This window comes from Neophocaena asiaeorientalis, unplaced genomic scaffold (genome assembly GCF_003031525.2).
Source record: "Neophocaena asiaeorientalis asiaeorientalis breed wild unplaced genomic scaffold, Neophocaena_asiaeorientalis_V1.1 scaffold114, whole genome shotgun sequence".
Taxonomy (NCBI): domain Eukaryota; kingdom Metazoa; phylum Chordata; class Mammalia; order Artiodactyla; family Phocoenidae; genus Neophocaena; species Neophocaena asiaeorientalis.
The window spans coordinates 9,207,389-9,219,938 of NW_020173116.1; the positions used below are offsets into that span (position 1 = coordinate 9,207,389).

General features: G+C 35.8%; 1 protein-coding gene across 8 annotated transcripts in view; it reads right to left on the reverse strand.

Moving 5' to 3' along the window:
- Positions 1-233: 233 nt before the first annotated feature.
- The window catches only part of TSGA10 (testis specific 10), a 101,518-nt gene continuing 89,201 nt past the window's right edge, over positions 234-12,550 (reverse strand). For 7 of the 8 annotated variants that reach the window (XM_024743943.1, XM_024743940.1, XM_024743942.1 and 4 more), the window contains 4 exons: positions 7,393-7,595; positions 5,344-5,448; positions 5,017-5,166; positions 234-550 (listed from right to left, as the gene is read on the reverse strand). In XM_024743943.1, coding sequence (XP_024599711.1) covers positions 526-550; positions 5,017-5,166; positions 5,344-5,448; positions 7,393-7,595 — 483 coding nt within the window. In that variant the 3' untranslated portion in view covers positions 234-525. Of the gene's footprint in view, positions 551-5,016; positions 5,167-5,343; positions 5,449-7,392; positions 7,596-12,550 lie in introns of those variants that run through there. The other variant, XR_003003144.1, reaches the window with a different exon arrangement.

Below are 12,550 nucleotides of genomic sequence, written 5' to 3' on the forward strand. Positions count from 1 at the left end.
TTAATTAGTGGTACAACACTATGTATTTAAAAACCCTGACACACTCGTACTATCTACTGCTTTGGAGTTAGATTATGGCCTAGAGTTAATGTCACGTTGGTTCCGAAAGGGAATATGGGGTCCCAGGCCAGTATAGGTAAACTGCACCTATTGTGGCACAACTTGTCCAGCCATGAAAGCATAAATCACAAAGAAAAAATCAGTTTTGTAAAAACACTTTTCCCCCTTTTTATAATCTTCTTTATTTACTCCGGATAGTTAACGTAACAGTGTTGAATAGTGAAGTAAGCAGATTTTACACTCACTATTACTGTATGGATAGAAAGAGACATATGCATTTTTGTTTTATATGAGTCATCTCAGATCACTGCGATATGGCACATGAAAACAGAGATTCAGAGGCACAACGTTAATAAATTCATTTAACATTGTCAAGCATTCAAAAGATAAATGCAATCATATAGCAAAAAAAAATCAGTTTGAAACTTTGACCTCTCCCAAGGATATGAAGAATCTTTTCACGTGTCAGAAATCTCTATAGCAAAGATTCCTATAAGAGAGAAAAAAATTATGTAGATTAATATTTTCAACTCAATGATTTCATGATGAATAAAAAAATGTGTTCTAATATTACTTTGGTAAGACTTAGGATTTTTCCCTCAGCTTCTGTGTAAGAAAACAGATACAATGTATTTTTTCACTCAGTTTTCACAAGCTGTGATACATCCATATCATGGAATACTATGGATTCAACAATAAAAAAGAATGAACTATTGACACACACAACTTGGATGGATCTCCTGGGCACTGTGCTAAGTCTCAAAAACTTACATCCCATGTGTGATTCCATGTATACAACATTCTCAAAAGGATAGAATAATAGAGCTGGAGAAGAAATTAGTGTTTGCTCAGGAATAGGGAGGAGAACGAGAGGACTGTGACCATAAAAGGGTATCATGAAGGAATGAGTTCCTCGGGGCTGATGGAACAATTCAGAACATTGACTGTGGTGATGTCATATGTGCTCTGTGTAAAAAAACTGCACACACACACAAGCACGTGTAAAAACTAGTGAAAACTGAATAAGGCCTATAGACTGGTTAATTATGCCAATGTCAGTTTCCTGGCTTGCCATTGGGGAAGCTGGGGGAAGGATATGTGGGACTATCTGTACTATTTTTGCAACTACCTGTGAGACTGCTGTAATGATTTCAAAATAATAAAAAGTAAACCAAAGCAAAACAAAACTGTGTTACAGTCACACAATGGAATATTACTCAGCAGTTAAAAGGAATATCCAATAATATCTGATACATACAACAAGCCGGATAAATCTCAAATATGTAGTGCTGAGTGAAAGTCAGCCACTACAGACTACATAACACATGATTCCATTTATACGACAACTTGAAAAGGCAACACTATAGGAACAAGAAACAGATCAGTGGTTCGGGGAAAGTAAATTAAGTACATTGACTGTTGTCTGGATAATAGGTGGCAGTCAAAGGATACCATTTAAAACTAGCAGCAAAAAGTTAAAAATTAAAAAAAGGGTACTTTAAGGGTACTATCAAATGTATTAATAGAAAGGTAACCATTATAATGAAACACAAAACTTCTTGAATATCAAAAGAAATGTTCACAAGCAAAGAAGAATAATCAAACAGAGTAAATATCACATAGTAAATGTGGTTATCATAACATAAGATGATATGACAGAGTTGAGGCCAAATTTAAGTTATATCAATAATATGAAGGAGCTTAACTCACCTGTTTTAAAAAAATTTCAAAATGATTCATAAAGCAAAACTCAAATCCATACTATATAAAAGTGAGATACCTAAAATGCAGTGATTCAAAAAAGTTAAAAATAAAGTGATGGACCAAGATCTACCAGGCAAATGGAGACAATAAGGAAACAGGAGTTGTAACTCTAATACCAGACAAAGTAGGCATCAAGTCCTTCCTCCTTCCAAAAAAATTAAACGCATCAGAAAATAACACTTCATAAAAGCCACATTCACAATAAAGATATGACAGTTCAGAATATCTATGCCACAAATAAAACAGCAAACCACCTATAGAAAACAAAATTTATAGGAGACATAAGAAATAAAAACATACTAATAATAGGTTTTAAAACACCATTCTTAGTAAAACAAGTGAACAAAAATTAAACGACATTATAAAAGAACTAAATAAAATTAAAAAGGCAAATCTTTTAGCTATATTACACTATACTCTGATAAGAAAGAATGTATCTTCTCAAGTGCACATGAACTGTTCACAAAAATTGATCATGCAGTAAAGTACAAAAAAACATCAGTAGTGTCCATAAAATAGAAATATTACAGACAATAGTCTCTGATCACAATGCAATAACACTCGGAATTAAAAATGAAACCAAAACAAACAAACAAAAAAGCTCTTCTCATCGAAAATTAAAAGATTTTCTATCAAATAGCTCTTGGGTAAAAGTGAAAATACAAACAGAAATTACAGAATTTATGAAAAATAATGATCACAAAAACACTGTATCTCAGAATCTATGGGATATATTTAAAGCAGTGATCACAGAAAAATTCATAGCTCTGAATATCTACATCAATAAAAGTGAAAGAATGGTAATAAATGAATTAAATTTCTAACTCAAAACTCTAGGGAAAAAAACCCAACAAAGTAAATGAAAAAGCACAAGGAAGGAAATAATATAAATAAAAAAAGAAATTAATAAGAAAGAAAAACAGATTAAATCAATAAATCAAAATGCTGGTTCTTTGAAGCAATGAACAAAGTAAACAAACCATAGGCTAACGTAATCAACAAAAAAAGGAAGAAACATACATATACAAATAAGAAATGACAAAGGATATAACTATTGATACAGAAGAAATTTTAAAATTTATAAGATATTGCATTGGTTACTTCTGTGCAAATAAATTTGAAAACCTAGATAACTGAAAGCCTAGATAACTTTTAGGCAAATAGAGATAGAAAGCTTAAAAAGACCAATTTCCAAAGAAGCAATAGAGGACTTCCCTGGTGGTGCAGTGGTTAAGAATCCGCCTGTCAATGCAGGGGACACGGGTTTGAGCCCTGGTCCGGGAAGATCCCACATGCCGTGGAGCAACTAAGCCCGTGCACCACAACTACTGAACTTGTGCTCTAGAGCCCACAAGCCACAACTACTGAGCCTGTGTGCCACAACTAGTGAAGCCCACATACCTAGTACACATGCTCTGCAACAAGAGAAGCCACAGCAATGAGAAATCCGCGCACCGCAACAAAGTAGCCCTTTCTCACCACAGCTAGAGAAAGCCTGCGTGCAGCAATGAAGACCCAATGCAGCCAAAAATAAATTAATTACTAAATTAAAAAAAAAAGTCGTGTCAAGGCTTTAAAAAAAAAAGAAGCATAGAAAAAGTTATTAAGGAAGTACACCCCACAAAAAAAAAGAACCAAGGCTACATGGTTTGACATGTAAACTCACCCAAATCTTTAGAGATCAAATAATCCCCAACTATATAACTTGTTTCAAAGCACGGTAAACAAAAAATTTTCAAATTCTTTTTTTGAAACAAATATAACATTTATATCTAAAATTGATAAAAATAGCACAGAGAGAAAATTACAGACCAATATCACTTACGAATATTGATACACAGATCTCAAATAAATGAAATAGTAGTGAACACCAAGAAAATAATACACTATGACCAAGTAGGGGCTATGCCAGAAATTCAAAGATGGTTCAGTACTTGAAAATCTATTAATATAATTCACATATTAATAGTTCTAAAGAGAAAAACCATATCTTCATAGATGATAAAAAGGCCCTTGACAAAAACATCCTTTCCTAATAAAAAGTCTTGAAAAAATAGTAATGAGTAGTATTTCCTTAATATCATAAAACATATAAACCGCAATCCTAAAGCCAGTATCTTACTTAATGGGCAAACCCCACTGGCATTCCCACCACAGGTCAGAATTAAAACAAGAATGTCCACTTCAGTACGCGGGCCTCTCACTGTTGTGGCCTCTCCCGTTGCAGAGCACAGGCTCCGGACGCACAGGCTCAGCAGCCATGGCTCATGGGCCCAGCCGCTCTGTGGCATGTGGGATCTTCCCGGACCGGGGCATGAACCCGTGTCCCCTGCATCGGCAGGTGGACTCTCAACCACTGTGCCACCAGGGAAGCCCCAAGAATGTCCACTTTTGCTACAGCTATTTATCATTATTCTGATGATACTGGCAAATGCAGTCAACTAGAGAATACAATTCAAGAGATACATATAGGAAAAGAAGAAATAAAATTATCTCTTTTTGCAGATGACATGATAGTATATCTGGAAACCCCTAAAGATTCAACTACAAAACTTAATAAAAAAGTAAAAGAATTTAGCAAGATAATGTGATAGAAGAGAGAGAGAGAGGGAGGAACAAGTGCAAGAATGTGAGTGCATGAGACAGCATGTGTTGTCTCATAAACCCAGAAAAAGCAAATGCGGTAAAATTTTAATAATAGTGAGTATGGGTAAAGGGTTGCACAGATGTTCTTTGTATTATTTTATTTTTGTTAACTTCTTGTAACTTTGAAATTATTTCTAAATAAAAATGTTTTAACGAAATTGTGACATACAGGAATATATCTAAAATATTTTCCTCTGAAAAATTAGCCTATTATTTTCCTGAAGTATGTGTATTTTATGGTGCTGTAATAATTAGCCAATATTTTGTCAATGAAAGTATATGAAAAAACTGTATGATGCAGAAAAAAAAGAAAATCAGATTTTAAAAATATAATTTATGTAGACATTAGATAAAATAGACCTTTCTTTAACATTTATATAAAACTAATTATCAAAATACTTTATTTTTATGTCTACATATCTAATTATGTAATGATGTTTAAATAGCACTATTAATGGTAGACTGTTACGGAGTGTTCTTACCCTCTCAGATATTCAGTTTTTATTGCTATATGGTTCCCGAAGAATGGATCCTTAAACCACTTACTCTTCTAGTGATCGATCCAGGCCTCGGTCAGGAGATCGGTGGTGAGAACGTTCTGGTGAGTGACATTTTGTATTTGGCTTTATTGTGGAACTCAAATGATAAGCACTACTTGAGTAATTCTGGCGGCGAAGTTCTTGCACAGCTCTTTCCCTAAAGCAAAACAGTGAGACTTTTACTAAACTTTATATCCAGCGACATTATTAACACTGTCGTAGAACTATAGTTCAAATCATGCTTTAAAATCTAAGCATCATGAAATAACCAAAATCTGTGGTTATCCAAGGAACAATGCTTTCCAGGCTGAACGTGGCATAGAGACACACTTACCTTTCAAAGCGCTCTGTCCCTAGTTGTCTCTTGGTAATGTCTAAATCAGCTTCTAACTGCGTTATGACGTTCCTGAACTGGGCCACGTCTCTACTCTGGATGGCCCTGTGTAAAAGAACGTGAGTGACAGTTAATTACAGGTAAAATATGGCTAGGACTCCTAGAGTACATGAAACCATGTTGGCAATGGTTTCTCAGCAAGCAATATTTCCAAGCAATATTGCCATTTTCATAGATGTATTAGTGCATCTAAAATATGCCAGCTTTAGATGTAGTAAATGTGCAAAGTAGCCTACTAAAAGCCTACGCTGTCCCAGCCCCATTCAATTAGTTAAACCTTTTCTGTCTCAGTTTCTCTATGTTTAGAGGGGTACTATTATCTATTATCTACCTATATTACTTATTTACTGCAGATCATTTTTACAAGTGTACTTTAAGGTATTAGGTGCATATTCCAGTGCATATAATACTGGAATTCACTAGCACCATGACGAATGTGTGCGTATATATGTACATTTAATTGACCAAATGCCTTACATATACTTGCAATGAAATTTCATGTATCTACTGTTAAAAACAAAATCTCTTCAATTTAACAGGATCTTCCTCAGGGCTAAACACTGCCTCAAAAACCCTGTGATAAGGCACACTACCATGAGGCAGATGACAGAGGTGAATGCTGCTTGCACAGAACATTCTATCCTATCTGTTGGCTTTCAGGACTGCATTACAGACTGCTGGAGTCTAAACTTTAGAGACTAAGAACACACAACTTTATCAAGCTTACTTGATACTACTCACCAGCCAGTCTAAAACAGAATGTACCCCTTAAGGTGGGAGTGTCGGCACATTTCACTGAGGCAATTTCCACCTACGGCTTGAGGAAATGATCCTGCAGAACTGGTTGAAGGTACCCCAAAAGCCCAGCTGCAGTGATTGAAAAGAATGACTCAATCACAGCTGCCAAAACCTAAAATCAGTTTCTGAAGGAAACGGGCCCTGGCTTTGCAGCCTTTGCTTAGTCGGGGCTCCTACAAGTAGCTGATTCCTGAGACCATGATTCCTCTCCTTCCCCACGTCCCCTGCTCGGATGGGAGGGCAGAGTTGAGGCTGGATGAAAAAGTGTTATAGATGGGACAGATAAGAACAGAGGCTAAGGGTCCCCATGAAGTTTTGTGAGAGGTGAGTTTAATAATAAAAGAATAAGTTTAATAATAAAATATTAGTTTAATATTTTAATAATAAAATATTCACTATGCTTAATAATAAAATATTCACTATGCAGGCAGGCATTTCCACCTAATCCTCCAGTCTTGTAAATAAGGTGCTAACGGCATTAGGGATTCTTAAAATAAAAAGTCAAAATCAGGGCTTCCCTGGTGGCGCAGTGGTTGAGAGTCCTCCTGCCGATGCAGGGGACACGGGTTTGTGCCCTGGTCTGGGAAGATCCCACATGCCACGGAGCGGCTGGGCCCGTGAGCCATGACTGCTGAGACTGTGCGTCCGGAGGCTGTGCTCCGTAACGGGAGAGGCCACAACAGTGAGAGGCCCACGTACCACACAAAAAAAAAAAAAAAAATCAAAATCAATGCTCTGGGGGAAGTCTTCAGCATTCTGTAAATGCAGTAGTTCTTCCAGGTAACCAGTATACACTTACAGGTACATAGGGAAATATTATGTGGCAAATGGAAAGACAGTAGCACTACCAGGTGGGTCCATAAATAGAAAAATTCTTCTGGTTTCAGAAGTGCTTAATTTCTTCTAATCTGGTTATTTCCTAAAGGCAATATGTTAGATCAATAGGTGTTCATTTATACCCAAACAATCAACAAAGATGGTTAAACTTAAATTTAGATAAATTTAGATAAACATATAATAGAAATAAGTACTAAATCTTAGACAAATCACAATATTTGGGGTCCTCAGTTTAATTAATAGCAAATTATGACACTAAATTGTCTAAACGCCAGCTTTAAAATTCTATTAATCTATAAAGTACCAAAACTTTAGAAATATGACTTTATGTTATCATATTGCTAACCAACTCACATTTTATTTTCTGCCAAACAAAGGTGTTCTTTAAGAAGCTGAATTTCAGATTCTTTTTCTTGAAGTGCTATCTGAGACTGATATTCTTTGTCTCGATTGGACACCAGCAAAGCTTCTAGATTCTGCATGGAGATTCTCTCATTTGTCATCTGACTCCTGAGGAGTTCTATTTCAGAATGAGCAGAATCCAACTCATTCTCCATCTGTACAATAACAGGAAGATACCTATACTTATTCCTATTCGTTCACTTAACTGATGTATTATCAGAGACTCATATAATGTCTGTATTATGTTATAAACTGACAACCACTTTTAATTTCTTGATTAGGAATGGTGTCCTCCTTCTTACCAGATACACACACGCACACACACTGAGTATCACTTTCCCCAACTCCCTGATAATATCAGAAAGTTCATTAATTTAAGTAAAGAGTTATTAATCTCAAACTTCAAACAATTTCCATTTCCAGCTTTGATATTTCTTATTTCTGCAAGACTGACATGGTAGTATCTGTAACTACTGCTTTGTCCTGAGTTGGGTGAATTATAAACACCTAATTTCCTGACGGAACATCATCACACTCCATAGTTAAGAAAGATAAGGAGTAATTGCACATTCCCTCTCTTGCATGATCCTGTGGAAAGCTTCACTTTTTGAAGGTTATCTTGAGCCTAAAATACGTTCTATAAGCCAAATGCTTCTTCAAAAGGAGAAAAACCAGATATTATTTAGAAAAAAAGTATTCCTTATCTCATAATACATATTATAATAATTTACATATGCATTAAAAAAGTTAAATGTTGGGCTTCCCTGGTGGCGCAGTGGTTGAGAGTCCGCCTGCCGATGCAGGGGACGTGGGTTCATGCCCCGGTCCGGGAAGATCCCACATGACACGGAGCGGCTAGGCCCGTGAGCCATGGCAGCTGGGCCTGTGCATCCGGAGCCTGTGCTCTGCCACGGGAGAGGCCACAACAGTGAGAGGCCCGCGTTCCGTAAAAAAAAAAAAAAAAAAGTTAAATGTAAAAAGATAAAACCCTAAGAAAAAAAAGTTAAATAAAAATGAAATTATTAGGAAAGGGGCGGGCAGGTAGGGGAAGAACTTTTTAGACTAGATACAATTAAAAAATTATGTCTGACTGTAGAAAAAACAAACATATTTATACTCATTATAAAGAAACAAAATTTATGAGGAAAAAAACCAGATGAAAATAAACTCAGTAAATAGTTAATATTAATATAAGGAAGATGAACAAACTGCGGAGAAATATGAACTAATGATGTTAACAGAAAATGTACAAAATACAGCTAATGAGTAAACATATAGAATAACTTACCCTTACTAATAATCAAAGAAATAGAAATTAAAACAAGACGGTATTTCTAGTCCAGGATTTCTTAACTTTGACACTACTGATCTTTTGGGTTGGACATTTATTTGGTGTAGGGAGTTGCCTATGCATTACAGGATGTTTAGTGGCATCCCTGGCCTCTACTTACCAGAGATCCACAGCATCCCCCAACCCTGGGTGTAACAGTCAAAAATGTCTACAGACATAGCTAAGTGTTTCCTGGGGGGCAAAATCTCTTTCAGGTGAACCAATGTCGTACTTTATCAAACTGGCAAATTTCTTAGTTTTTGTGTTGATTCACATTAAAATGGGCAATGGCAATCTCATATACCTTGCTGGCAGGAATATAAAATAGAGCATCACATTTTTGGTAACAGCTTTATTGGAATATAACTCACATACCATACAACTTGCCCGTTTAAATTGTACAAGTCAATGGTTTTTAGTACATTAACAGAGTTGTATGATCATACCACAATCTCACAACCTATTGTGAGAACTTTTTCATCATCCCAAAATGAAACCCAGCACACATTAGCAGTCATTCCCCCACTCCTACCCCAGCACTAGCCCTAGACAATCCCTAATCTATTTTCTATCTCTATGATCTGCTTTATTTTAAACATTTCATATAAATGGAATCATACAATGTGTGTGTGGTCTTATGGGACTGCCTTCCTTCACTTAGTGTAATGTTTTCAAGAGTCATCCATGTTTTAGCAGGTATCAGTACTTCATTACTTCTATTGCCAAATAATATTCCCTTGCGTAGATGTAGGAATATTTGAGTTATGTACACTTTTTGGCTATTATAAATAATGCTGATAAGAACATTTGTGTATACGTTTTTACATGGACCTATGTTTTCATTCTTCTTTGATAAATAGGAGTGGGATTTCTGGACTTTATGGTAATCCTATTTTTTCACATTTTGAGGAACTGCCAAGATGTTTTCCAGAGAGGCCTATTTTACATTCCCACCAGCAATGTATGAGGGTTCCAAGTTTTCTACATCTTTGCCAACATTTGCTATTGTCTTTTGTAAATTATAGCCATCCTAGTGGTTATGAAATGGTATAGTTTTGTTTTGCGTCTCTCTGATTATTAATGATGTTGAGCATCTTTTCATGTGCTTTTTGCCCATTTATGTGTGTCTACAGAGAAATGTCTATTGAGATCCTTTCCCCATTTTTTGAGTTGGGGTATTACTAAGTTGCAAGAGTCCTTTATAGACTCTGGATACAAATCTCTTATTAGATACATGATTTGCAAATGTTCTCCCCATTCTGTGCATTTGTCTTTTTACTTTGTTGATATCATTTGCAGCACAAAAGTTTTTTATTTCGATGAAGTCCTTCTAATCTATTTTTTCTTCTGTTGTACTTTTGATGTGACTCTAAAAAAGCTTCACCTAACCCAAGGTCACACAGATTTATTTGTATGTTCTCTTCTTAAGAGTTTTATAATTTTAACTCTTACATATAGGCCTATAAAACATTTGAAGTTAATTTTTGTATATGGTATGTGACAGGAATCCAACTTCATTCTTCTCCATGTAGATGTTTAGTTGTCCCAGTAGCATTTGTTGAAAAGACTGTTCTTCCCCCATTAAATTGTATTGCTACCAATTTTTTGGAAATCATTTCACCACAAATGTAAGAGTTTATTTCTGGACTCTCAATTCTGTTCCACTGACCTATATATCTTTCCTTATGCTAGTACTACACTGTCTTGATTACTATAGACAGTTTTGACATTGGGAAGTGCTCTGACTTTGTTCTTCTTTTTCAAGATTGTTTTGGCTATTCTGGGTCACTTGCACTTCCATATTAATTTTATGTCATCTTGTCAGTTTCAATGAGGAAGCCAGCTGGCATTCTAATAGGCATTGTATTGAATTTGTAGACCAATTTGGGGTAGTACTGCCATTTTAACAGTGTTAAGTCTTCTGATCCATGGATGTGGGATGTCTTTCCTTTTATTTGGGTCTTTAATTTCTCTCTCTCTATCTCTATCTCTCTCTCTCTCTCTCTCTCTCCAAACTGGAAATAACAGATGTCCTTCAAAGGATGAATGATTAAACAAACTATGTTACAGGAATGAACCACTAATATATGCAACAACCTGGATGAATCTTCAGAGAATTATGCTGAGTGAAAAAAATCCAATCCCCAAAGTTTACATATCGTATGATTCTATCTATATAACATTCTTGAAGTGACAAAATTTACAAGTGGAGAACAGATTAGCTGTTTGTTTCCAGGGGTTAAGGAGAGGTTGTGGATAGGAGGGCGGTAGATAGTGCTAAAAAACGGCAACATGATGGGTCCTGTGATAGAAATGTTCCATATCTTGCCTGAAACAATGTCAAAAGCCTGGTTGAGATATTATACTATGGTTTTGCAAGATGTTACCAATGCGGGAGGCCAGGTAAAGGAGACACAACATTTCTTTGTATAGTTTCTTATAATTGCATGTGAATCTACAATTATCTCAAAATCAAAAGTCTAACTTAGAAAAATTATTTGACTGTCCCTTATATGCATAGTACAGCTGAAGAAATACAAAGATAAATAAGATAGTTCTTGTACTTGAAATACAGCTTATTATGGGGATAAACATAAATATATAAATAACTAAATTCTAAGGCAAAAAAATTTATGTCAGGAGTATTTAAAAATACTATGAGAATTAGCCTGATGACTTCACACCCATCTGGATAGTTATTAGCAAAAGAGAGAGAGAGGTTGGGGGAAGAATGGAGGGAGGGAGGGGGGTAGAGAGAGAGAGAAAGAAAGAAAGAAAGAAAGAAAGAGAGAAAGGCTGAAAAACAAGTGTTGGCAAGGATGTAGAGAAACTGGAACACTTGTGCACTGTCAGTGGGAATGTAAAATGGTACAGCTGCTTTGGAAAACAGTATGGAGATTCCTCAAAAAATTAAAAATAGAATTACCATATGATTACCATATGATCCAGAAATCCTAGTCTAATTTAATTTTTTACTTCGTTATTGTTCTCTATCTTTTTTTTTTTTTGCTGCCCCATGTGGCTTGAGGGATCTTGTTCACAAGCCCAGGGTAAGGCTGAAGCTCCTGTGGTGGGAGCTCCGAGTCTGAACCACTGGACTAACAGAGAACCTCAGACCCCAGGGAATATTCATCAGAGTGAGGTCTCACAGAGTTCCTTATCTCAGCACCAAGACCCAGCCTACAAATCCCAGCGTTGGGAGCCTCAGGCCAAATAACCAGTAAGACAGGAACACAATTCCACTCATTAAAAAAAAAAAATCAGACAGCAAAAGATATGTCACAGATGAAGCAGCAAGGTAAAAACCTACAAGACCAAATAAATGAAGAGGAAATAGGCAATCTACCTGAAAAAGAATTCAGAGTAATGATAGTAAAGATGATCCAGAATCTCAGAAGTAGAATGGAGGCATGGATCGAGAAAATACAAGAAATGTTTAACAAAGATCTAGAAGAACTAAAGAACAAACAAACAGAGATGAACAATACAATAACTGAAATGAAAAATACACTAGAAGGAATCAATAACAGAATAACAGAGGCAGAAGAATGAATAAGTGAGCTGGATGACAAAATGGTAGAAATAACTGCAGAAGGAGCAGAATAAAGAAAAAACAATGAAAAGAATTGAGGACAGTCTCAGAGACCTCTGGGACAACACTAAACACACCAACATTTGAATTATAGGAGTCCCAGAAGAAGAAGACAAAAAGAAAGGGTCTGAGAAAATATTTGAAGAGATTATAGTCGAAAACTTCCCTAACATGGGAAAGGAAATAGT